This window comes from Bubalus kerabau, chromosome 11, assembly GCF_029407905.1.
Source record: "Bubalus kerabau isolate K-KA32 ecotype Philippines breed swamp buffalo chromosome 11, PCC_UOA_SB_1v2, whole genome shotgun sequence".
Taxonomy (NCBI): domain Eukaryota; kingdom Metazoa; phylum Chordata; class Mammalia; order Artiodactyla; family Bovidae; genus Bubalus; species Bubalus kerabau.
The window spans coordinates 92,825,221-92,852,425 of NC_073634.1; the positions used below are offsets into that span (position 1 = coordinate 92,825,221).

The 27,205-nt window shown below is 45.2% G+C and overlaps 1 protein-coding gene across 1 annotated transcript; it reads left to right on the forward strand.

The window, feature by feature from the left end:
• Positions 1–10,577: 10,577 nt before the first annotated feature.
• On the forward strand, positions 10,578–26,984 carry CMPK2 (cytidine/uridine monophosphate kinase 2). Its single transcript, XM_055541022.1, has 5 exons — positions 10,578–11,324; positions 12,867–12,981; positions 14,298–14,499; positions 23,319–23,552; positions 24,968–26,984. Exons 1-5 carry the CDS (start codon positions 10,656–10,658, stop codon positions 25,089–25,091), a joined length of 1,344 nt encoding a protein of 447 aa, XP_055396997.1. The 5' UTR covers positions 10,578–10,655; the 3' UTR covers positions 25,092–26,984.
• The last annotated feature ends 221 nt before the right edge of the window (positions 26,985–27,205 follow it).

A 27,205-nucleotide genomic window follows, 5' to 3' on the forward strand; every position in this document is an offset into this window, starting at 1 on the left:
CCCATCTCTTTCAGAATTTTCCACAGTTTATTGTGATCCACACAGTCAAAGGCTTTGGCATAGTCAATAAAGCAGAAATAGATGTTTTTCTGGAACTCTCTTGCTTTTTTGATGATCCAGTGGATGTTGGCAATTTGATCTCTGGTTCCTCTGCCTTTTCTAAAACTAGCTTGATCATATGAAAGTTCACAGTTCACATATTGCTGAAGCCTCCTTGGAGAATTTTGAGCATTGCTTTACTAGCGTGTGAGATGAATGCAATTGTGGGGTAGTTTGAGCATTCCTTGGCATTGCCTTTCTTTGGGATTGGAATGACAACTGACCTTTTCCAGTCCTGTGGCCACTTCTGAGTTTTCCAAATGTGCTGACATATTGAGTGCAGCACTTTCACAGCATCATCTTCCAGGATTTGAAATAGCTCAACTGGAATTCTATCACCTCCACTAGCTTTGTTCATAGTGATGCTTCCTAAGGCCCACTTGATTTCACTTTTCAGGATGTCTGGCTCTAGGTGAGTGATCACATCATCATGATTATCTGGGTCGTGAAGATCTTTTTTGTATAGTTCTTCTGTGTAGTCTTGCCACCTCTTTTTAATATCTTCTGCTTCTGTTAGGTCCATACCATTTCTGTCCTTTATTGTGCCATTCCTTGCATGAAATATTCCCTTGGCATCTCTAATTTTCTTGAAGAGATCTCTAATCTTTCCCATTCTATTGTTTTCCTCTGTTTCTTTGCATTGATCACTGAAGAAGGCTTTATTATCTCTCCTTACTATTCTTGGAACTCTGAATTCGAATGGCTATCTCCTTCCTTTTCTCCTTTGCCTTTCACTTCTCTTCTTTTCACAGCTATTTGTAAGGCCTCCTCAGACAACCATTTTGCCTTTTTGCATTTCTTTTTCTTGGGGATGGTCTTGATCACTGCCTCCTGTACAATGTCATGAACTTCCATCCATAGCTCTTCAGGAACCCAAAAAGGACGGGTCATGGTGGAGAGTTCTGACAAACCGTGGTCCACTGGAGAAGGGAATGGCAAACCACTTCAGTATTCTTGCCTTGAGAACCCCATGAACAGTATGAAAAGACAAAAAGATAGGACACTGAACGATGAACTCCTCAGGTCAGTAGGTGCCCAATATGCTACTGGAGATCAGTGGAGAAATAACTCCAGAAAGAATGAAGAGACAGAACCAAAGGAAAAACAACACCCAACTGTGGATGTGACTGGTGATAGAAGTAAAGTCCGATGCTGTAAAGAGCAATATTGCATAGGAACCTGGAATGTTAGTTCCATGAATCAAGGCAAACTGCTGCTGCTAAGTTGCTTTAGTCTTGTCCGACTCTGTGTGACCCCATGGATGGCAGCCTATCAGGCTCCTCCATCCATGGGATTTTCCAGGCAAGAGTACTGGAATGGGTTGCCATTTCCTTCTCCCAAACTGGAAGTGGTCAAACAGGAGGTGGCATGAGTGAACATGAACATTTTAGGAATCGGTGAACTAAAATGGACTGGAATGGGTGAATTTAACTCAGATGGCCATTATATCTACTACTGTGGGCAAGAATCCCTAAAAAAAAAAAAAAGTGGAGTAGCCATCATAGTCAACAAGAGTCTGAAATGCATTACTTGGATGCAATCTCAAAAATGACAGAATGATCTTTGTTTCCTTCCAAGGCAAACCATTCAATACCACAATAATGTAAGTCTATGCCCTGAACAGCAATGCTGAAGAAACTGAAGTTGAATGGTTCTACGAAGACCTACAAGCCCTTCTAGAAGTAATACCTCAAAAAGATGTTGTTTTCATTATAGGGGACTGGAATGCAAAAGTAGGAGGTCAAGAAATACCTGGAGTAACAGGCAAGTTTTGCCTTGGAGTACAGAATGACGCAGGGCAAAAGCTAACAGAGTTTTGCCAAGAGAATGCACTGGTCATAGCAAACACCCTCTTCCAACAACACAAGAGACAAGTCTACACATGGACATCACCAGATGGTCAATACTGAAATCAGATTGATTAAATTCTTTGCAGCCAGAGATGGAGAAGCTCTATACAGTCAGCAAAAACAAGACCAGGAGCTGACTGTGGCTCAGATCATGAACTCCTTATTACCAAATTCAGACTTAAATTGAAGAAAGGAGGGAAAACCATTAGACCATTCAGGTATGACCCTAATCAAATCCTTTATGATTATACAGTGGAAGTGAGAAATAGATTCACTTATACATATATATCTATTCTTTTTCAAATTCTTTTCCATTATAAGTAATTACAAGATATTGAATATGGTTCTTTGTGCTATTCAGTAGCTCCTTGTTGATTATCTGTTTTACACATAGTAGTGTGTTGACGGAGAAGGCGATGGCACCCCACTCCAGTACTCTTGCCTAGAAAATCCCATGGACGGAGGAGCCTGGTAGGCTGCAGTCCATGGGGTCGCAAAGAGTCCAACACGAGTGAAGCGACTTAGCAGCAGCAGCAGCAGCAGTGTGTACTGAAGGCAGAAGGAGAAGAGGGCAACAGAGGATGAGGTGATTGGATGGCATCACTGACTTGATGGACATGAGTTTGAACAAGCTCTGAGAGTTGGTGATGGACAGGGAAGCCTCGTGTGCTGCAGTCCATGGGGTTGCAAAGAGTCAGACACGACTGATTGACTGAAATCAACTGGACACCACTGATTGAACTGAAAGGACACCACATCTTTTTTATCCATTCATCTGTCAAGGATATTTAGGCTGCTCCTATGCCTTGTTTATTATGAATAGTGCTGCTATGAACATCGGGGTGCATATTTCTTTACAAATTATAGTTTTCTTTGGATATATGTTCAGGAGTGAGATTGCTGGATCATATAGTAATTCTATTTTTAGTTTTCTAAGGAACCAAATACATGTTTTCCATAGTGGCTGCGCCAGCCTACATTCCCACCAATGGTGTTGGAATTGTCTCCACATTCTCTCCAGCATTTATTATTTGTAGACTTTTTAATGATGGCCATTAAAAAGTGACCAGTGTGACTGGTGTGAGGTGGTACCTCACTATAGTTTTGAAATGCATTTTTCTAATAACTAACATGCTTCTTAGTTGTCAAGAATTACTGTGGCTTTTCATTTTCACATTTTTCCTAGAAAATGTTGTCCAACTCTGTATTGGGATTTTCTCTCCTTGAACCCTCTTTGATTGGAATAGCATTTGATTGCTCATGTGTGGTCTGGCTTTCAAGAGACTTGTAGGAAGTTGGGATAGTCCTCGTGGTTAAGTTTGTGAAACCACCAACCTAGCTCATCTCTTACTAGCTGAGCTGACTGGGTTACTTTATCTCTCTGGATCTTTAATTCCTCATCTGCAAGACCAGATACCTCAAGGGATCCTTGAGGAGACTGAAAATTCTAATTTGTGTGAATCACTTAGAACATTCAGTTAGGGTTAGCTTTTGTTATTATACTCGTGTTGTATTTTGAGTGGAAACAGAGATGACTTTCATTTCATTGGGTAGGAAACTGAAACTAAATTCACTGTGACTGAAACTGAAAGTAAATTACCAAGCCTGTCATGTGTGCACGAAGAAACAAAAACCAAGTCTGTTTCCATTTCAAATCAAATATTGAGTAATGTAATAGAAGGTAACCATACAGGCTTTTGAAGCCAAACATTTAGAGGTTTGAATCTCAGTTCAGTCAGTATTGTTTTGTTCAGGCTAACTTTCTTTACCTACCTGATATTGTTAACACATCTGGGAAATATGGGTGTTAATAGTGTCTGTCTCACCCAGAGCATTTTAAGGATTAGATGACATGATGTTTATTAAGCACAGAAGAAACAGCTAGAGAGAATCAATTAGAAATATCTAGCCTGTAAAGTCCCACGGACGGGGGAGCCTGGTAGGCTGCAGTCCTTGGGGTGGCTGGGAGTCGGACACGACTGAGTGACTTCCCTTTCACTTTTCACTTTCATACATTGGAGAAGGAAATGGCAACCCACTCCAGTGTTCTTGCCTGGAGCATCCTGGGGATGGGGGAGCCTGGTGGGTTGCTGTCTATGGGGTCGCACGGAGTCAGACACGACTGAAGCAACTTAGCAGCAGCAGCACATTTAACATTGTGTACCAGGCACTGGGTTATATTTTGAAGGCACTAACTTACCTTGTTGTTTCATTGTAAAATCATATTTGACTGTTACAACCCTGAGGACTGCAGCCCACCAGGCTCCACTGTCCATGGGATTTTCCAGGCAAGAATACTGTAGTGGGGAGCCATTTCCTCCTCCAAGGATCTTCCCAGCCCAGGAATCGAACCTACTTCTCCTACACTGGCAGGCAGATTCTTTACTACTGAGCCAACTTATCTTACAGCTGGTAAAACCTATGTCACATAGGGAGTGAGGGTTTGAACCAGGACTTAAACACCTACAATACTGCTCAATAATTGATAATTACTATCAAATTATTTTATGATTTCTTCTTTAGTCTGTCCTATTCAAGGCAGTTTCTTTTATTCATTCATTTGCTCATTCAATCATTCATTCAGGGATTCATGTTTCATTCAAGAATCATTCAGGGATTGTTTATTTCCTTCCTTTCTTTTTTTTTAAATTTTATCTATTTTATTTTGGCTGTACTGGGTCTTCGTTGTTGCATGCAGGCTTTTTCTAGTTGTGGCAAGTGGGTCGGTGGCTACTCTCTAGTTATGGTGTGTGGGCTTTTCATTGCAGTGGCTTCTTCTGTTGTGAAGCATGGATTCTTGACGCACGGGCTTAGTTGCTCCACAGCATGTGTGATGTTTGCAGACATCAAACCTGAGAGATCAAACCTGTGTGCCCTGCATCGGCAGGCAGATTCTAAATGCCTAAATTCTAACAGCCAAATGTCACCGCCATTTTTCTTTAGCCAGGCATTTTTTCCTTTGAACACCTGCACGTCCCTAAGGTACCCCCTGCTCCCGGACGTGCATCATCCTTGAAGCAACATCAAACAGCTACTGCCACACATTAGACTATGGAATCCATTTAGCTACTTGAAGTCTTCATATTATTTCTCTGGTAAATCTTGTGTTGAGCATCTTCTGGATAAAGAAAAGTGCACAATTCACACATGTGCAGCTGAACAAATTTTGGATGCTATGGACACATGTGTGTAACAACCGTCTTGATCAAGAGATAGAACTTTTCCCAGACCTTCAGACGTCCAGGACCTCCCCCCAGGGTCCTAAACCCTACCTCTGCCCCAAAGATAACCCTGTCCTGTTTTCTAAGACCACAGCCTAGGTGTGCCTGCTTTTGAAGTTGTTATGAATGGAATCACGCCATACATACTCTTTTCTGTGTAGTTTCTTTCACTTGAGGTTATCTTTGTAGATTTATCCACTTTGTTGTGACTAGAGTACTCTGTTCATTTTCGTAGCTGTCTAGGATTCCATTGCTCGGATTTACCACAATCCACTTAATATATCACAAACCATGTCATCATTATGAGGAGCGTTTGGACTGTTTTCTTATTATGCTATGAATTTTCTTGTACTTGTCTTTCGGTCGACATCAGTATGCATGTGTGTTGGGTATACACCCAGGAGTGGGCTCGTTGGTTCATGCAATATGCACATGTTTCCCTTTAGTACTTATTTCCATAGAGTTTTCCAGAGTGCTGGACCTATTTACGCTCCAACCAGAATAATAGAAGGGTTCCCATTGTTCCTTATCTTCCTTCTCACTTGGTATTGTCATTGTAAAAGTTTTGTTTTGCCTGGTTTAATGTTAGCCATCTCAGTGGGTGTGGAGTGGTGTCTTATTGTGGTTTTAGTCTCCAGTTTCCTGATGACGAATGATGTTAAGCATCTTTTTAATATGTTTATTTGGAGAGGGAAATGGCAACACACTCCAGTATTCTTGCCTGGGAAATCCCATCATCAGAGGAGCCTGGTGGGCTACAGTCCATGAGGTCACAAAAGAGTCGGATATGACTTAGCAACTAAATAACAACAACAACATGTTTGTTACCTATTCCGTTATTCTCTTTTGTGAGGTGCCTGTTCAAATTCCTGGCCCTTTTTTTGTGTTAGGTTTTCTGCATTTTTATTATTGATTCGTAGGAAGTCATGTGTACCATGTGCTTTCTTGGTTATATGTATTGCAAACTTATTTAACTCTTTGTCATTCCTGTTCACTGATTTACTGGTTGTAATTTAGATCATCTGATGAGTGTCATTTCACTAATTTGCAGAGCCGTATTTGTGCATATGAGTATTTCAATAAACAAAACGGAATATGAAAGTGCTTCAGAATAAGAGTTCTTGAACTTTTAAGTTCTGTGTGTGTGTGTGTGTGTGTGTGTGTGTTGGATTGTGTTTAGGAGTCTTAGGACCACCCACATGTTTGTTAATTGGCCACAAGGACTTGCAGGTCTTTGGAGCAGGTCACACTCACAGCTGAGGTTTATTCCAGGGAAGAGGTGCGGAGCAAGGACAACAAAGCAAAGAGGGACATCAGAGGAGTTTGGAGAGGTGGGTGCAGCTTCTGAGTCTTTCCCTTCTGGGCTGCACAGATAGATGTCCTTTTCCTTCCCCGCCTCCCCCCCCCCGCCCCCCCCCCTCCCCGAGACAGGCATGAGAAAGCAGGTCAGGGATGCCTGGGGAGTCTCTCAGGTCTGCCTTGATGTTGCTGAGTTCAGTCCAAGCTTGCTCTGCTCACTGCACAACAGGCCACATTGAGAGATGAGGTGGCATATCGAGAGAAGATGGCAAACTAATGTCTCAAAGTAACCACCTTTTCAGGGACTGGATGCCACTTTCTTTTATAGAACAGAGAGCAGGAGGAGAGGAGGAAGGCAAGTAAAAAGGCCATTAATCTTACAAATATCCCTAGAATGCCAGCCTCAGAGAAAATGTGTATATTTCTCTTTTCTTACAGCCATCCACAGATGGACAGGGTCAGGGTGTTTCCCTGAACAAATGTAGTTCGGTTTAACATTCAGGCAGAGGGGCAGGGTCCCCCGAGGGAGGCCATTATGGGTGGACAGTGTCGTTTTAATGAACAAAAGCAACAGGAAGGAGCTGACATGTAGTCAGATTTTGTTACAGTTACATGGTGCTAGGCTGGACCTGTAGACACATTCTTCTGTGTCCATCCTTAGCCACCTAATCTCAGGACCCCACCTGGGAATGAGGCACTAGTGTGGATGGTTGTGCAAAGATACTCAGACAAAACAGAACCATCAGTGATTGATAAGAGAAGCAAGAAACTTTTTTAAGTTTCTAAGTTAATTTGTATTTTATCCATCATAGAAGCATAAAATGCTATTTTAAAAAATCTTTAATTTTGTATTGGACTATAGTTGATTACTGATGTGTTAGTTTCATGTGTACAACAAAGTGATTCAGTTATACGCACACATGTATTAATATCTATTCTTTTTCAAATTCTTTTCCCGTTTAGGTTATTACGGAATACTGAGAAGAGTTGAGGGCATATTTCTAGGATTTGGGCAGTATCAATCATGGTTCTAGACTTCCTTGGAAAGATGCCAGGAGTAAGTATCTGCCTTTGCCGTGTTAACTTTCTTCTCACAGAGAGCTATCTAAACTCTCCTTCTTAGTGGGAAAATCAACTCCACAATACAATAGCATGCCCTTGGAGGCCAGAAGCCCACAAGTGTGCCTCAAAGAACTTTTATGAACCAGACACTGATGGCTTATGTACTAGAGGGTTTACCTGTTTCTTGACAAAGCAACTACCTATAAACCGGGCCCAGTGTTTCTCAGAACCTTCAACTACCTTTCTGGGATTGGAATTATAGAAGCACCACTCGCTTGGATTTATTTTGGTATATTTTATTTTCCCAGTTCATTATTTATTTTGTGACATTTGGATTTATGGATGTAGGATTGTATGTGTCTTTTTTGTGTCCTTTATAGTCTGTGGTTCTTTCCTCTCTTGTGTTACTATTAATATTATGCTGATTTCATTTTCTTTTTATGCACTTGAATGGTCTACCTAGAAGCAAATCTGTTTAAACAGGTTTTCAAAAACCAATCTGTTCTTCAAAATAAAAGCTATTTTTTCATTTTATTAATTATTATTAATAATTACTGCATTTATGTTAGTTAATTCTCTCTGCTTTTCCCCCTATTAACAGGATGACTAGAATATTTCATATTTAATGTTTTCCTGATTGATGCTGCATTGAAGACTCTGGCTTTTAATTTTTTTCTGATTTATACATCTCATAAAATTTTATTTCTTATTCATTTTTCTTTTTTGTTTTTTAAATTATGAAAGTATAACACATTTACAAGAGGCTTGGAAAATATAGAACAAAGGTACATTTAGTTCCACTATATATTACAATTATTAAGTGGATAAATTAAGATTTTTAGTTGAAGTTTCAATATCAAACTGTCAAAAATTAACAACAGAATGATATACAGAAATGTAGGCTATAGTAGACCTGAAAAACACCATGAACCAATTCAACATAATTAAGATTTATACAATTTTCACACAACAGTAAGATACAAATTCTTTTTTTTTTTTTTTAAGATACAAATTCTATTCCGGTTCCCATAAACTACTGCTGCTGCTGCTGCTGCTAAGTCGCTTTAGTCGTGTCCGACTCTGTGCGACCCCATAGACGGCAGCCCACTAGGCTCCCCCGTCCCTGGGATTCTCCAGGCAAGAACACTGGAGTGGGTTGCCATTTCCTTCTCCAATGCATGAAAGTGAAGTGTGAAAGTGAAGTCGCTCAGTCGTGTCCGACTCCTAGTCACCCCATGGACTGCAGCCTACCAGGCCCCTCCGTCCATGGGATTTTCCAGGCAAGAGTACTGGAGTGGGGTGCCATTGCCTTCTCCGTCCCATAAACTAGGAGACACTAAAACTTATCCAGGGACATAAAACAAGGTGCAAAATTTCTTGGTCTAAAGATATTGAAATCACAGAAGAAGCCATAAAATCATCTGACTATTTAAATGAATAAGGCCATGCTATTTGTTTATTCTGGAGTAGGAAATGGCAACCCACTCCAGTATTGCTACCCAGAGAATCCCATGGACAGAGAGATTGAGAGAGAGAGAATCCTATGGACAGAGCCTGGTGGGCTACAGTCCATAGGACCACAGAATCCAACAGGACTGAAGTGACTGAGCATATTGGTTTATTCAAAGCCCTCTGAGGTGTCTTCCCAGCTCCCAGCTTCTCTACAGTCACAGGATAGGTCACTGCAGGAAAGTTTATTCAGTCAAACATCCACCCAAGCTGGATCCATCATTCTCTGTCCTAGGCATTTGAAATTGAGCTAAACAATAAGACAGATTTTTTTTCCCTTTATCAATGAAGACATTATGTCTCCAGTCTTCAACACAAGGTTACCACTGACTGAGCCCAGATCCTACAGTGTCACTGAGGTCACAGTCTCCTGGTACGAAAGTGGAGAGGAAAACCGGAGTGAAGAGCAGATGTGACGTGGGCGGGGGTGGCGGGCGGCGGCGGGTCATGGAAAAGAGATAACAGAGAGGTTCTCTGGAGGATGCACTACAGTCCTGAAGAACAGAAAGAACTTTGTACTTTTCCTGTTTTCTTATCCTCCACACTCTTGACAACCTGCTCTCAAAGTCCAAAAGTCAAATTGTTCATACAGAACTAAAAATATCTTAATCTCAGAATTATTCCTTCCCTATTAACCCATACTTCACATGAAATAGCTCATACTTATTAAAAAGGGGTTTGCTTTCAGAATTAAACCTAATCCCACTCTAAATGCACACGGATTAAATCATAATTATTTGCTTTCTGTTTATCTACCGTTTTCCATCTTCGTTTCTAATTTTGGGGTCTGCTTAGCAATTATTTTCAAAGATACCAGCGAAGGCGTACAAACAAACGAAAACATCCAAATAATCTGGTAATTGCTGCTTTTCTATGGAAAGACAGTGCTGGCTGAAGAAGGCGCTGTCAGGTCACCTCACTGCTGTCTCATTGGACCTGCGTGCAAGACTTGGGCGTCTGTAAGGCAACTTGGAGGGGCCAACCTGGAGACACCTCTCAGTCTGAGAGGCAACTAAAGGAGGGAGATAATCCTGAAACAGGGTAAAGCATGTGTATAGCGGACGGAAAGCGCTCAGCGGCTCCCAGCACCGGAGTCTGGGCGCGGCCGCGGCGGGGAAAGGAGGTCGGAGCGCCGCGCCGGGTCTGCTGGGCGAGCCCGGGGGAGGCGTCGGCGCTACAGCCGGGCGGGGAAGAGCCGGTGAGGGTGGTGGCGCGGGGCGCGGGGCGCGCGGCGGGTGGGGGGGACCCTGATGAAAAGATACACACGCGCTCGCGCACACGCCCGCGTTCCGTACCCGGGCACAAGCAACACAGGAGGAATTATTCAACCGGGGGCCTGGGCCACCGGCCCGCCTCCCATCGTGGGTCCCTATCGGAGGCGGCCCTGCGCCCGGGCCTCTGCGGTTGCCCCTCCGGCCCCTCCTGGAGGCGGCCTGCTCGCGGCGCGACCTCGCGGTCGGGCGGAGGCGGAGGCGAAGCCGGGGAGGTCGCCCCAACCCGGGCCCCGCCCACTTCCCGCCGCCGCCGCCGCTTCGTTTTCGCTTCCACCCGGGTGCCGCCCGCCGGTTCCCAGGTTTCGTTTCCCCAGCGTCCGGGGCGGCACCGGGAGGCGCCCATGACCTTCGGCCGCCACCCGCGAGCGCGGCGTCTGCTCGCGCGCCTATCGGGCCGGCGGCGCGGGGCCTGCGCTCGGGCCATGGAGCCGCCGCGCTGCTTCGCGCTGGAGCTGCCGGGCTGCACCTTGGCGCACTTCGCGGTGGGCGAGCTGGCCCCGGGCGCGCGCCCCGACCCCCGCGTGGCCGCCCTCCTGGGCCCGCCGGGCCGCAGCTACTCGCTGAGCGTGCCGGAGACCGGGGGCGTGGGGGCCCGGGTGCGCGCGGCCCGGCTTCATCAGCACCTGCGGCAGCAGCTGCGGCGCGGCCCCTTCCAGCGGTGCGAGCTGCGCTGGCTGCTGGGCTACCGCCCGGACGGCGGCGCCGGGGCCCTGCAGCACGGCTTCCTGCTCCGCGACCCCCGCGACAGCCCCGACACCCGGCAAGCGCTGCTGGAGCTGCTGGACGCCTGCCCCGAGGCCCCGCGCCCGCTCCTGGCAGAGTTCTCCGGGGACCGGCTCTGCCAGCTGTGGCAGCGCCCCTGGGAGCGGCGGGACGGCAGGGGCTGGCGGCAGCTGGGCGGCGAGCGCGTGGGGCCCGCGCCGGAGCCCGCGCTGCACCCGGTGGTGCCTGACCTGCCCAGCACGGGGGTCTTCCCGCACCGGGAGGCCGCCTGCGCCGTCTTGGAGGCGGTAAGAAGTCAGGTCCCTTCCCAGCGCTCGGGGACCCCCCGGAACAGGGACGTGGAGGCAGTGGGCTTTCCCGGGGCGGGGGGGCTGGCCTGTCCCGACGTCTTTTGCCTCTTTACTCCTGTTAGCAAATCGGGTGGTGAAGGCGGCCTCTGTGCCAGCCGCTGTTTAGACCCCGGGCTCTTTCCAGATTCTTGCCCGCCAGGACCCCCAACCCCACATGGGAGGCTGACATCCCAGCAGGAGCGGTGGGGTGCCCCGGGAGGGGAGGGGAGGGGCCGCTGGGTGTGTGCAAGAGCTGTGCCATCTCAGAAGCAGTTATCCAGTTCTGGGAGGTCGGAGTGTAGAGAAGAGGGCTTGAGTTTGGGGGTTGGAGAAACTTAGACGTAAGTGGTGCCCACCTGCTTACTGGCAGTTACTTATTTCACGTGTAACACACCTGCCTCGCTGTGTTAGGACAAGGAATCAGGTGACACACAGAGGTGCTTGGTTCGGGATGGCTGACATTCTGACCCCAGCCTATAGGCAGGTCCTGAGGCTGGACTTTTGTATCTTAGATACATTTTAGGAACTTGGGCTTATTTCTGAGCACTTACAATTGCAAAACCTGGGTTTGGATCCAGACACTGGTATTTATTGAACTTCCCAGGTGGTGCTGCTGGTAAAGAACTCACCTGCCAATGCAGGAGACTTGAGAGACTCGGATTGGATCCCTTGGTCGGGAAGATTCCCTGGAGGAGGGCTTGGCAACCCACTCCAGTATTCTTGCCTGGAGAATCCCATAGACAGAGGAGCCTGACCGGCTACAGTCCACAGGGGTCGCAGTGTCGGACACCACTGAAGCAACTTAGCAGGCACTGGTATTTATGACCTGTGTCACTTTCAGTAAATTTCTTGAGTGTTTCTTTGCCTTGGTTTCCCTAATCCGTAGATGGGGTTAATAACAATAACACTCTGGTAGAGTTATCTTGAAGAGGAGCCAAGTTGATACTCCCAACGGCACTTAGAATATTGCCTTGCTCAGAGAAAGCACATAAGAAAAGAACACGTTCGGGCCTCTCTGTAGAGATTCTGTGAGTACACAGTGAGGTCAGGAACCATACAGAACCTTGAAGCCGGGAGACCCCCAGCAGTTGGCACTCTGCTGAGCCCTGAGAGCTCAGGAAAGGACAGGGTGCTGACTGCTTTCCTTGGAGCCTCCAATGGAGCTGACTCCCCATTTTTGTGACCCACAGTCCACAGGTCTGCTGCCGCCGTGTGACACTGCTCTGGTCAGGCATCTCTCCCGTCCTTCCTCCTCTGGGGGAAGCTGGTCTGTGAGAATTGCAGGCCGAGTAGTCCTGACACTTACTGCGTGTTTGAGCCTCCGCTGCATCCTAAAATAAACCAGTCCTGCCCTTTCTGAGGTTCAGAATGCTTTGCACTTCGGCCTGGTGCCAAACACAACTCTGCCTTATCAGCCCCATGCAGTCTTCTCAGCAGTTAGACATAGCTTCTGCCCCGGCCCCACGGCTCCGCTGCTGATGTGCGGATGTTGCTTTCCAGTGCACGTCCTTCATTCCTGAAGCCCGAGAGGTGCTCGACCTGGTGGACCAGTGCCCAGAGCAGGTCCAGAAGGGGAGGTTCCCCGTCATTGTCATTGAGGGCCTGGATGCCACAGGTAAGAAAATGTCACCTGCTGGTTCTAGGCAGGGAGATTAACGTCAGTTGCAGAAATAGACGGGTCTTGGCAAGCAAGATGTATTGAGGGTTCAACTCCTAAACCTCCTATGAGCCTCTGTTGTGTGCCAGGGATGAAGTAAAGCTGGTTTGGGATGAAAAATGGATAACTTCCAGGGGAGCTGAGTTTCAGGTGGCCCTGTGAACACGGGGGAATGCGGCCCCCTTGATGTGAGAGGAAGGGTGGGTCATGGTCTGGCAGAGCTTGGAGGGATGGATCCCTGGATTGGGTTTTCAGCGGGACAGGCGCTGGTCGGGTGAGGAACGTGGGAGAGATCCTCCAGACAGAAGAAATGGCAGCGTGCAGGCAGTTGGAGACTTGAAGCGGCCCGGTGTGGCCAGGAACCACGGGAGCAAAGTTTGGGAAAACTGGGGAGTGGAGGGCAGAAGTCTTCAAAGCTGCCATAAGGTGTCAGAATGCAAGAGATGTGCCCACACTTGGCCCAAAACGCAGCAACAGGAGGAGGGTGGCCCAAGGGCAGGGCAGACCCGGGACAGCCACAGTGTCATGAGGCTCCATGGGAGGCTGTCTCCTTCTGTGTCAGCTGACTGAGGAGGGGAAAGAGGCCCTGGGAGCTGATGCCAGAGTTTATCGTCAGTTTGTAAACCAACAAGGTGACCATTTTGTTTTGGCTCAGACTGTAAAGAATTTGCCTGCAATGTGGGAGACCTGGGTTCCATCCCTGGGTTGGGAAGATGCCCTGGAGGAGGGAAAGGCTACCCACTCCAGTATTCTGGCCTGGAGAATCCCCAGAGTCAGAGGAGCCTGGCGGGCTACAGTCCAAGGGGTCGAAAAGAGCTGGACACGACTGAGCAACTGAACACAACACACATTCTATTAATAGCACTTCCCAGGTAGCGCTAGTGGTAAAGGATCCCCCTGCCAGTGCAGGAGACATGAGAGACATGGGCTCAATCCGTGGGTCGGTAAGATCCCCTGAATCGAACCCACCCCAGTATTCTTGCCTGGAGAATGCCATGGACAGAGGAGCCTGGTGGGCTACTGTCTTTGGGGTCTCTAGAGCCAGACACAACTGAAGTGACTTAGGACAGAGGTAGGATACTATTAATAACACCAATAGAGGAATCCCAAGTTCCTAAGGGTCAGCAACTTTTTTAAAAATAAAGAATCATATTATTTAATCAACTCATAAGTTTTATAGGTAGAAAAATTGTCTTTGCTCTTTCTGAATTACTGTTGGGGAGAGATACCGTGGCCTTGGTTAAGATCTGCTGTATTTTGTGTGTGACCTGCAGGTAAAACCACTGTGACCCAGTCAGTTTCAGATTCACTCAAGGCTGTTCTCTTGAAGTCACCACCCTCTTGCATCAGCCAGTGGAGGAAAATCTTTGATGATGAACCAACTATCATTAGAAGAGCTTTTTACTCTTTGGGCAATTATATCGTGGCTTCTGAAATAGCTAAAGAATCTACCAAATCGCCTGTGGTTGTAGACAGGTAGGTGTAATGTTGCCTTGAATTTGGCATTTTCTTCCTAATGTATGAGTGTGTGTGTGTGTCCATGTAGCGTACATATGTATATGCAATTATACAATTGTGTTTAAGCCAAACTGTATTATGATAATAATAGGAATAATGTCTATGATTTATTAGCCTATACCATTGGCTGGCATTTTGCTAAGAACATTCCACAGACTATCCTAACCTCTGAAACAATTACTACTACTTGGATCCTGAAATTGCTAATGAGAAACACAGGTCTTAGAAAAGTTAAGTAGCTTGCCAAAGTGAGAAAGCTAGAAATACCATGTTGGGAATATTAACAAAAGTCCCTACTTCACAAATCGAGCTTTCAGTGACTCATTTGTTTATTGGTTTGTTCACCAAACATATATTGGGCATTTACTGTTTGCCAAAGACTTCTTGATTTTGGGGGATTTTGAGGGGAATGAGCTAGAAAACGCCTTGCTTTCGTGGAGCAAACGTTGTGCTGAAGGAGAAGATGATAGTCAAGCACACGGATACATAAGATAATAATCAGAGAATGGTAAGGACCGTGAGAAGGAGAGTGCAAGGTCGTGTGATGGAGGATGGCTGACCCCCAACTAGATGTGGTTTAGTAAGGCCTGTGCGAGGAGGTTCCATTGGCCTGAGCTGTGAATGACCCTAGAAGGACAGACATGGAAAATTGTGGAGCAAAAGCTTTGCTGGAGGGGGATGCAAGAGCAAAGTGTAGAGACAAGAAGAAGGGAACATGTTCCAGGGCTGGAAACAGGCCAGGAAAACTTCTGGACGAGTGTCTGCTATCTGGATGGATAAAAAGACAGAGATCAGCAGTGTCTGTGGCTGTGATAAAGTGTGCGGATTTTATTCTGAGTGCAGAGGGGAGCCTTGGGAAGGTTTCAGATAATAGAGTGACATAAGGTGAGTTATATTTTAAATTTCTATAAATAAAAAAATGGCTTTAAAGTGCCACAAAAATAGACAACAGGTACGACAAGAAAGTCGTACTAGGGTTAAAGTCACCAGGAATTGGTGAAATGAAAATTAAAACGATGATGAGGTCCCAATTTCCTCTCATTGGGGTAGTAAGCCCTGATTGAAAAGGTCTGAGCTGGAGATGTTATGGATCAATAGAAACCCTTGTGGTGCTGGTGGGAGTGCATACCTGCCTGGTGACTTGGGGAGCAATTTGAGAAGATGTATAAAGTGGAAGATTTGAGCAGATTCTTGTATGGCCTGGAGAAACACCAAGAGAGTCTATTTCAGCTTTGTTCATAATACTGAAAAACTTGAAAAAGCAATAGGCATCAGCAGAAGAAAGTACATAAATACTGGTGTAGATATAGAATGGAGCGTCCTATAGCTGTGTACGTGAGTACGATGTGTCAGTGTGCCTAAGTTGCAAAACCATCATTTCAAATGAAAGAAATTGTTACAGAAAGATGTTCAGTAGACAACATGCAAAATAATAGAAAAAAATACCATAAAAAGGGCTGGAGGGTGGAGGGTGGGAGGAAAGTTCAAGAGGGAGGGGACGTATGTATGCATGCATGCATGCTGAGTTGCTTCAGTCGTGTCTGACTCTTGGCCACCTTGTGGACTGTACCCGCCAGGCTCCTCTGTCCCTGGGATTCTTCAGGCAAGAATACTGGAGTGAGTTGCCGTGCCCTCCTCCAGTGTGATCTTCCTGACCCAGGGATAGGACCCGCATCTCTTATGTCTCCTACATTGGCAAGAGGGTTCTTTACCACTACTGCCACTTGGGAAGTTCTGGATATATGAATACTTACGGCTGATTCACACTGTTGTATGGCAGAAACCAACACAACATGGTAAAGCAATTATCCGCCAATTAAAAATTTAAAAAGGGCTGGAAAGGTGTTGACCATTCAGTTTAGGAGGGTGCTGTCCCCTGGGAAGGAGAGAGATACAGTTGACAGGGAGGGCCACAAGACTTTGATTGCAGCTGAATTCGTCCTAAGCTTTTCTCCCATGTACATCTTACTGTTCCTGCTGCAATTTTTCTTATTTTTGGAAAGATGAGCGATTGCATTAAAGTCTGACAAGTGTTAAGGGGAGAGAAGTAATTATAAATGGAAGTTCCAGGAATTTCAAAAAGTGAACACATTCGAGGACAACCTGCACCCACATTGTGACTTAGAACCTTACTCACCCTGTAAGTCCTTCCCTTTCAGTCACAACCCATCCTTCCCCTGGTGGGAACCACAGCCTTGATTATCCATTCCTGGATCTTATTTGTTCTGCTTGTTCTTGAACAGTCTACCCGGGCAGATAGACTTCGGGTGCCATTTGCATCTGACTTCATGTGACCTGTGAGCTTTGTCGCTGTTGCCACAACCATTCTTTCATACAGCTTTGTTTGCCCACGTGTGTTACTAATCCTGGTTGGTTTGCCCAGAGCTCACCAAGCCAAACCCTGAGCCTCTGTTTGAAGCAAAGAAAGGCTGTATTCACAAGGTCACCAAGCTAGGAGATGGGAGAACATCTCAGGTCCACCTTCTCCAAAGCGAGGGGCTCGGATATTTATGGGATAAAGACGCATGGTAGTCTGAGGTGTGGTGAGTGAAGTGACGTGAAAGTTACACAGTCATGTCTGACTCTTTGTAACCCCATGGACTGTATAGTCCATGGAATTCTCCAGGCCAGAATACTGGAATGGGTAGCCTTTCCCTTCTCCAGGGGATCTTCCCAACCCAGGGATCGAACCCAGGTCTCCCGCATTGCAGGCAGATTCTTTACTAGCTGAGCCACCAGGGAAGCCCCTGTGGTCTTGAGGTGGGGGAGCCTGGGAAAAGGTGATAGCAAGTAGGGGAAAGGTGAGGCGATCATGCAGTGCACGTGCAGCCAAGCATGTCTGGAGAATGGCTACACAGTTGACCTTTTGGCCCTCTGACACCAAAAGATAGCTGACCAGTCACTACCTTGGGAGGGTCAGTGAACCCAGCCAGTCCTAAGCCTGGAGCTTGAAACGCACACCACTGACTCCAAGTTCCTGAAAGAACTCCAACTTGGGCAAACATCTTAAGACTCCTAGGACCAAGATACTGTCCATAGGGATGGAGAAGGATCTTGTTACTTATTGTTTAGGCTATGTGACGCTTGTAGAACATGCAGGGGTTTGTGAAAACAGTTAAATCAGGCTTGATGAATCACGGCAGGTTACAGTTTATTATTTATTAAGCAAGTTACAGTTGAAGGGACCTAGCTGATGCCAGGCCTCAGTTTCCCGTGTATGCCTCTGTTGCCTAGAATCCCAGGAGTGGGATTGCAAGGGTGCAGGGGGCTCACGTGTACTCACCTGGAGAAGGTGCCACAAAAAAGTGCTGAAGTGGTTGAAACTTCACAGCACCCTCCCCACCCACCCCCCACAGTGGTATCTGAGAATTCCCTTCGACCCACATCCTGGTCAACATTTAGCATTGCTGGTCTTCCACTCTAACTAGTCCAACTTTTCCACTGTTCTTGGTGGGAATGTTAGTCATTTAAAAGCTATAGCCAGAGCATGAAAGCGACCCAAACGTCCATCAACAGAGGAATGGATAAAGAAGTTCAGTTCAGTTCAGTCGCACAGCCATGTCCAACTCTTTGCGACCCCACGGACTGCAGCATGCTAGGCTTCCCTGTCCATCATTGACTCCCGGAACTTGCTCAAACTCATATCTGTTGAGTCAGTGATGCCATAAAGATAAAGAAAATGAGCACGTATATACAGTAGAGTATTACTTAGCCATAAAAAGGAACGGAATTGGGTCATTTGTAGAGACGTGGATGGACCTAAAGAGTGAAGTAAGTCAGAAAGAGGAAAACAAATGATGTATATTAATGCATCTAGAAAAATGGTACAGACGGCCCAATTTGCAGGGCCTGCAGATGTAGAGAATGGATGTGTGGACAAAAAGTGGGGGAAGAAGGGTGGAAGGAATTGGGAAATTGCGATTGACATGTACATGTAAACACAACCATGTGTAAAATGGATGCCTAGTGGGAAGCTGCTTTATAGCTCAGGGAGCTCAGCTCGGTGCTCTGTGATGACCTAGAGGGGTGACACAGGAGAGAGGTCCAAAAGGGAGGGGACATATGTGTATATATGTATAGTTGATTCACATCCTAGTACAGCAGAAGCTAGCATAGTATTCTGAAGCAACTGTTCTGTAATTTTAAATAAAAGCTAATTGCCACATCCGGAAATAGAACTTCTGTCTCTTCACATGTCTTTCTCCGTGCAAAAGAGACAGATACCTGCATATCTGAAATTTCATTAAGAGATCACTTTGTATGCTGAGAATGAAGTGTGAGATGATGATTGAGGAGGAGAGATAAAAACAGTAGAAATTAGTTAGAAGGCCTTCACTGTCGTCTCAGCTCTAGTACCGGTGGGTACTTTTGACTGTGGGGATGGCCAGATAGTTATTTCAGAGTTGGCAAGTCACAAAGGATCCTAGAGGAAGGGTAAGGCTTTGCTTTCTATTGTGGGACTTCACCACCTGTGAGATATTTTCAGCCTATTGTTAAAGTGTCTGGATTTATCGCACGGATATCTTTTTTGTGATACAGTCCCCTTTATCTTGTGGAGAAAGACTAGGCTTTTCCTAATGAAGTATGACTCCACGAGGTGTATTATTTCCTGAGATGTCCCCAAACGAGCAGCACTGGTTCCTGCATGGAGGCAGACACTTATTCTTGACACCCTAATTCCTTATCCTGCTGACCAGAATCTGAAAAAGAATAGATACATGTAACTGAATCACCTTGCTGTACTTCTGAAACTAACATAGCATAGTTAACTAACTCTACTCCAATATAAAATAAAAATGAAAAAAAAAAAAAGACTCGTGATGAATATCCAATGAGTTGATGTAGGCGGACATGCATTGCAAACAACAAATTGCTATTAAAATATAAAGCATTATTATATAAACGATGTATAAGATGTCAGCAAATTGCATTTGATTTGAACTAATGTGGTTTCCCTGATGGCGGGAATAGAGAAAACTAAATAATAAAGAGTCTGAAATTGATGGCCAGAGGCTGATTATTTAAAATGAGCTGCAGTGTTGTTAGTGAGAGGCCTCTGTCTTTGCAAAACAGGGCCCCCATTCTTCCCTGATTTTTCTTCTTTGTGTCTGTGAATTGTCTGCAATTTTGGTCTTTAAAGAGATAATACTAGATCACCTTGTCAGATGAGAAGAAAAGAGCAGTTATTTGTTGTCTGAGTGGGTTTTGTTCATGTTTAAAGATTTTAACGAAATCCATTTTAGACAACACCATCATCTAGCTGAAAAAATAAGAGAGACAGAGTAATTTTTGATGGTGACTGTGGTTAAGGTTGGCAACTTAATCACCCTTATTACCTTTAAAAATCTATTCTTGCTGATGGTTTTGCTAGAATAAAGAAGGCTTTTTACATTTAGATCGTATCAGCCTCTATATTCATAGCTGAGTATTTAATTTGGTGAACAGGGAGAATGTGCAAAATGCAGTGCAAATTGTAGTTCTGTTGCCAAGAAGGAGAAAACCTGGACCTGCGTGGATTTATTCAGCTGGGGAGACAAGATGTATCTGATAGAAAAAGTGAGAATACACGTTTGTAAGTGATTAGGAGTCTGGTAAGTGATACACAGGGCTTCACTGGTGTCTCAAAGGTAAAGAATCCTCCTGCCAATGGAAGAGACATAAGATACATGAGTCCTATCCCTGGGTCGAGATCCCCTGGAGGAGGAAATGGCAACTCACTCCAGTTTTCTTGCCTGGGAAATCAGTGGGGTTGCAAAGAGTCAGACGTGACTTGGCAACTAAACAAAAACGATACACGTGAATGGCCCCAGGCAGAATTCAAGCATGCAGCGGCTACAGCGGCCATGCTTTTTGGAGGTGCAAAGGGACTCTGAAGGATGAATGACATTAGAATTGATCAACTCCCAAATTAATTTTTTTTACATTTATTCTTTTCAGTACTCTTGGTATTGTCATAATTTGAAATGATGCAGCTTTTGTTTAAACTGGTGCCCAGTAAGAATGAAATATTTTCTTATAATAACAGTGTGATGTATTTTTTATAAGCACTTGACTATTTTTGTAAAAACTATGGGGGAAAAAACAAAGCTTTCACGACTTTCATTTTCCAGACAAGCAATTTAAGACTCACCTACATCCACAAACCGAGTAGGTGGCGGAGAGTGAAACAACACACAGCTTTGATGGCACTGTGGACTATTTTGTAGATAAAGGACAAGCACGTCCTTTGCACTGTGAAATGTAGTTCAGATCTAAAGTGATTCACAATCTGGGATCTTAAAACATGGCATATAGTGAGTGGACAGCCCAGACAAGGATGGGGCCGTGGGGCTCTGTACAGTGGGGTGTGTATTAACTGTTTCATAAATATTTGTGAAGGTTTAAATGTTTTTGCAGTCCTTTGATACTGGATTTGGAGTTTTGCATTTTGTCACTTAAAACTGGACTATGACAAAAACAGGGCAAGAGTGTAATAAAGGATGCCAATTAATAAAATGATTCTAATTGTTGTTTTTCAGCCTTTAAGTTGTGTTTGACTCTTTGCGACCCCATGGACTGCAGCATGCCAGACTTCCCCATCCTTCACTATCTCCCAGTGGCTTCCCTGGTGTCTTAGACCGTAAAGAATCTGCCTGCGATGCAGGAGACCTGGGTTCAATCCCTGGGTTGGGAAGATCCCCTGGAGGAGGGCATGGCTACCTATTCCAGTATTCTTGCCTGGAGAATTCCATGGACAGAGGAGACTGGTGGGCTACAGTTCACGGGTTCTCAAAGAGTTGGACATAACTGAGTGACTGACACTTTCACTGTCTCCCAGAGTTTGCTCAAATTCATGTCCAATGAGTTGATGATGTTATCTAACCAATCTCATCCCCTGCCGACCCCTTCTCCTCCTGCCTTCAGTCTTTCCCAGCATCAAGGTCTTTTTCCAGTGAGTCAGCTCTTCAGATCAGGTGGCTGGAGTATTGGAGCTTCAGCATCAGAATCAGCCCTTCCAATGAATATTTAGGGGTGGTTTTCTTTAGCATTGATTCATTTAATCCTAATGCAGTCTTTCATACATCCAATAAAACATTATTCATTGCATACTTATTGTGTGCCAGACACTCGTTTCAGGCTTTAGGATGTAGAGATGACTAAAAAATGAATTCTCTAAGGGAGGAGACAAAAAAGAGCTTGTAAATGGCTAGGTCTGACTTACAATGAATCCTTCAACAGGGTCGAGTAGGAAAGGGTTGAGAGCCTGGAGGGGAGGAACAGTGAATTCTGTCCAGGGTCTCCTCTGAGTGAGATTCCCTTTTCTGTTACGGTTTATCGCAGGGTGTTAAATACAGTTCTCTGCACTATATAGCAGGACATTGTTGTTTATCTATTCTATATATAATAGCTTACATCTGTTAACCTCGACCTCCCACTCCATTCATCCCTCAACTGCCCTCCCCCTTGGCAATCATTAGTCTGTTCTCTGTGTTTGTTTCAGTATCTTCAATTCAGTTGTGTCATATTTTAGATGCTACAAAGTAAGTGACATCATACGCATTTGTGTATCTCTGACTTATGTCACTTAGTATAATCTCTAGGTTATCCATGTTGCTGCAAATGACATTATTTCATTCTTTTTCATGGCTGAGTAGTATTCCATCATGTATATGGACCCCATCTTCTTTATACATTTCTCTGTTGATGGACACTTAGGTTCCTTCCGTGTCTTCTCAACAAGTTCTGTTTTAAAACACCATAGGAACCTAATGGGCCTGTGTATTTTTATTTGATCAGCACACAGTATTAAATACCAACAGACTACCAAATAAATCTACTGAAACAATAGAAACAGTGACAGACTTTATTTTCTTGGACTCCAAAATCACTGCAGATGGTGGCTGCAGCCATGAAATTAAAAGACGCTTGCTCCTTGGAAGAAAAGTTATGACCATCCTAGACAGCATATTAAAAAGCAGAGACATTACCTTACTGACAAAGGTCTATCTAGTCAAAGCTATGGTTTTTCCAGTAGTCATGTATGGATGTGAGAGTTGGACTATAAAGAGAGCTGAGCCCTGAAGAATTGATGCTTTTGAACTGTGGTGTTGGAGAAGACTCCTGAGAGTCCCTTGGACTGCAAGGAGATCCATCCAGCCCATCCTAAAGGAAATCAGTCCTGAATATTCATTGGAAGGACTGATGCTGAAGCTGAAACTCCAATACTTTTTGGCCACCTCATATGAAGAACTGACTCACTTGAAAAGACCCTGATGCTGGGAAAGATTGAAGGAGAGAGGAGAAGGGGACAACAGAGGATGAGATGGTTGGATGGCATCACCAACTCAATGGACTTGAGTTTAAGCAAGCTCTGGGAGTTGGTGATGGACAGGGAAGCATGGCATGCTGCAGTCCATGGGGTTGCAAAGAGTCAGACATGACTGAGCAACTGAACTGAACTGAACCAAATAGATCTACATCCTCTGCCATTATGCCTTCAAAAAAGAAAGCATCCTGCAGGGCCAAAGCAAGAGTAGTCTTGCCACACATGCAATTTCAACTGAGAAAATGGAGCTCTGAGAAGTGTGCACCAGATTCTTATTGTGGTTACTGATTCTAATTTTTATATGTTATAAATATGTTAAAAAATAAGATTTTGTTTTATCTCTTTAATGTGTACAGTACTAGGACAAGTTCAGCAGAGCCATCCCTGGTTTTGACATCCTCAGTGGCTGATTTTTAGGTACTGCCTTGATTTCCTCTGCAGATGGAGAACTCACTACCTCTTTCCTTCTCAGGTACTGGCACAGCACGGCCACCTATGCCATAGCCACCGAGGTGAGTGGAGGCCTCCAGCACCTGCCCCCCGTCCATCACCCTATATACCAGTGGCCCAGGGACCTGCTCAAACCTGACCTGATCCTGCTGCTCACCGTGAGCCCCGAGGAGAGGATGCAGAGGATTGAGGGCCGAGGCATGGAGAAGACCAGAGAGGAGGCTGAGCTGGAGACCAACAGCATATTTCGTCAAAAGTAGGTGTCCTGATGTGATGTGAGGGGCAGGGGTCTCTGGCTGTGGTGATGACCCAGAAACAGCATTGATTCCAGGAGAATGGAGGAGATGACATGGCTCTCGTTTTCCAAACCAGCGAGGCAGTATCCTCCTAGTTAGAGTCACCCCTTCCCCTCGGTCAGTTCCCTGGGGCTCCAGCGAGGTTGTTCTGTAGCCAGGGGATACCTTCCTGCTAGTCCTGGCTGTGTCGCTGGCAGGGTGAATCCGAGTGAGACAACATGCCTTTCTGGGCCCTTGTAACAGGATGCGCGTGAGCTCTGTCTGGTGACCACACTGAGTCTTACCTGCTAGGGGCTCCCTGTGTGTCGGGCATTTACGTCTGATGCTCTTTAACCCTTGCAGGGACAATATTAGCCATGTTTTACAGCTTCTGAAACTGATGCTCAAAACGTTAAGTGATTTGTCTAGTATGGGAGGCATAGGAGACATGGGTTCAATCCCTGGGTTGCGAAGATCCCCTGGAGGAGGGCATGGCAACCCACTCCAGTATTCTTGCCTGGAGAATCCCCACGGATGGAGGAGCTTGGCAGGCAGGCTTCAGTCCATGGGGTTGCAAAGAGTCGGGCACAACTGAGCGACGAACAGTTATTCCCTTACTTAACCATAAGGTTGTTTTCCACATTTCTGATTATTTCTGTTTTGTAAATAGGTTCCTTTGAACTTTTTTTTTTTTTAGATCCGACATATAAGCGATATATGATATTTGTCTTTCCCTGTCTGACTTGCTTCGCTCAGTGTGACAGTCTGTAGGTCCATCCGTCCATGTCACTGCAGATGGCATTGTTTCGTTCCTTTTTATGACTGAGCCTGGGTACTCATTTTAACCACAAAGCTCTAGAGTTTTGGTCACATGATCGTCCCTGGGCATTCCGCACACACAGAGGCTGGTTAACACCAGAAGGGGAGGTGGTATTCTGTGCAATTGCAGAAGAGTCCTAAGTGAAAACAGTGCTCATGCCAAGGACCTCTGGCTTGTGCAGAATCCTTCAGGGTGCGGACTCCTGAGAAAATTGCCACTGGGAAACTTAATCTCTTTGAGCGTTGGCACCTTTCTTTGCCAAATGGGGATAAATGGCAATGGTTCTACTCCTAAAGTTACTCTTGAGTATAAAATGAGAAGAATATGCAGAATGCTAAGGCTTGGCAGTACTAGGCGTTCAATAAAGGCTAGCTATAAAATATTATTAATTTTTCATTTATTAAACTAGATGTGTCAAATGTTTCCTGTGCACAGCAAGTTGCCTGGGGTGGGGGGAGTGAGCTCAACCAGATGGGGACCTGGCTTCAAGCTGTTTGTATTACGGTAGGAAAACAACATTTGCACAAAGGGCTGTGTTAACACATGGGCTGACTCTTTCATTCTGCCTGTCTCCAGGGTAGAAGTGTGCTACCAGCGGATGGAGAACCCCGGCTGCCACGTGGTGGATGCCAGCCCGTCACGAGAAAAGGTCCTCCAGATGGTGTTAAGTGTAATCCAAAATAATTGCAATTACTTGTAGTTACTCCGGGCCAGGCGACACATTTTACTAAACCTGATGCTGTTTGATCCATCTAAGCCCACGACTGGTTGTGCGGTTTTCCCAGATTTCAGTTGCATAAAGCGTGTTGTGTGTCAGAAGAGTGGACATTTCAGTTTTATCTAAACTGTTGTTCTCCTGACCAAAGGACCCATGTGGCTGCCATCTGCCAAGTATAACGAACGTTTGCTTGGAACGAGTTCTTAAACTACACCCTCACTGAGTCCTTCCAAAATGTGTTTCCTCTAGAAAGCGTAGGGTGGACAGAAGCGACCGAGAAGGTCATCCAGATCCGTGGAAGCCCCCCGCCCAGCGCTCCCTGTGTCTGTGCAGGCTTGCGTCCCGAAGAACGTGTCTACGTGTCCCAGCTGTCAGGGCCCATCTTGGCGTGGCGAACTCTGAGCAAGAAACGTCTGGCTTGTGTCTGAGGCTTCTGGCCCCTAAACAGGTCCTCTTGGTTAGCACTGCAAAGTCAAACGCAGAGGAGGCCACCCTGAGAGGCTCTGAATACAAACACTCCGAGAGTCCTTGGATTCTGTTCTGCTGATTTATGTTCCTCTCCTTTCCTCCGAAAACATGGCTTTGGATGGAAGGAGTGGTCTTCATGGAGCTAGATACATTAAGGGCTTCCCTGGTGGTGCTAGTGGTAAAGAACCCACCTGCCAATGCAGGAGACTTAAAAGACGCTGGTTCAGTCCCTGGGTCTGGAAGATCCTGTGGAGGAGAGCATGGCAACCCACTCCTGTATTCTTGCCTGGAGAATCCCATGGACAGAGGAGCCTGGCGGACTACAGTCCATGGGGTTGCAAGAATCGGACACAACTGAAGCAATGGATGCATTAAACGGAGCCAATCCAGTCATGCATTTATACTGAAGTTTACATCTTATCTGTCCTCAGCATAGGGGGTGCGTTTTACTAATCAGAATTGAAGCCAAGAAGCTGAATGTAACACTTGCTATATGTTTTTATTAGACAGATGCAATTTATCCTACTGAGTAAGCAGTAGGATATGGGATCCTCGAATGGGATTTCTCAATGAATTATCTTGCACTTGAATGTCTTATGAGTGCACATGCAATGGTATTGAGATTTGTTTGGCTAGAAGGAAAAAAAATAGCTGAGAAAACAGAAACTTAATAGTCTTGTGGCCTTGGGTGAGTCATTTAACATCATGTAACTTGATGTAAAAAGTGACAGTAATTCTTTATTTTTCTTAAGGCATTGAGTGAACTAGGTGATTACTTAAAATTCCTTCCAGTTCTAAGGTAGATTGAATCTGTGAATTACTTTAGGGGAATGGCTCAAGAAGACATCTCCTCAGAAAAATTTAAGGCATTATCAGGTTTATCACATGCACTCTTAAATTTTAATAAAGTTTATATTAGCTATATCATATTATTTTTCAAAAGAACTGTGGGTAATTTATGCATAGTATATGTATATATATGGGCTTCCTCAGTGGCTCAGCGGTAAAGATTCCATCTGCAATACAGAAGCCACAGAAGATGCGAGTTCAGTCCCTGGGTCAGAAAGATCCCCTGAAGGAAAAAATGACAACCCACTCCAGTCTTGTTGCTTGGAGAATCCTGTGGACAGAGGAGCCTGACAGGCTCTAGTCCATGGGGTCAAGAAGAGTTGGGCAGGACTAAAGTCACTGAGCATGCACACATGTAAGTATATAAATATTTAATTTTGGGTAAATATTTTTTAAAGCTGATAAATCACGCTTGGGCAAAGATGTGATATCTAATTATGCTGTTGGTGTTATTGACTTCAAACATTTTCAAAAGCATATGGTGGCACCTAAAAACAAACCTTTAATGCTTTCTGTATGTACCTTGCCAATGAATAAACTTGCTGTGGTTTTCTAATCTATTCTGTTGTCACAGAATGTGTGGATTTTCTTGAAGGTGATCCCCTACTATGCCTCTTGTAAGGGAGGGGATTTGGGGTTAAAGAAGTGAAAAAGGTGAATTTGTGGTCAAAATGCTTTCAGAGGAAGAGGAAGGCATTTTTGTTTCATTTTAAACATCATTTCAAGAAAGTGCAATCCCTTCCTCATTGCAGATGTTAAAGAGATTTAGTCCTTTAATC

Bases quoted from the DNA above. Each gene is read 5' to 3' on its own strand.
- CMPK2 (XM_055541022.1), top strand. From the start codon at position 10,656: ATGACCTTCGGCCGCCACCCGCGAGCGCGGCGTCTGCTCGCGCGCCTA. The intron at 14,500-23,318 runs GTAGGTGTAATG...TTTCCTTCTCAG, and splicing joins TCGCCTGTGGTTGTAGACAG to GTACTGGCACAGCACGGCCA. The intron at 23,553-24,967 runs GTAGGTGTCCTG...GCCTGTCTCCAG, and splicing joins AACAGCATATTTCGTCAAAA to GGTAGAAGTGTGCTACCAGC.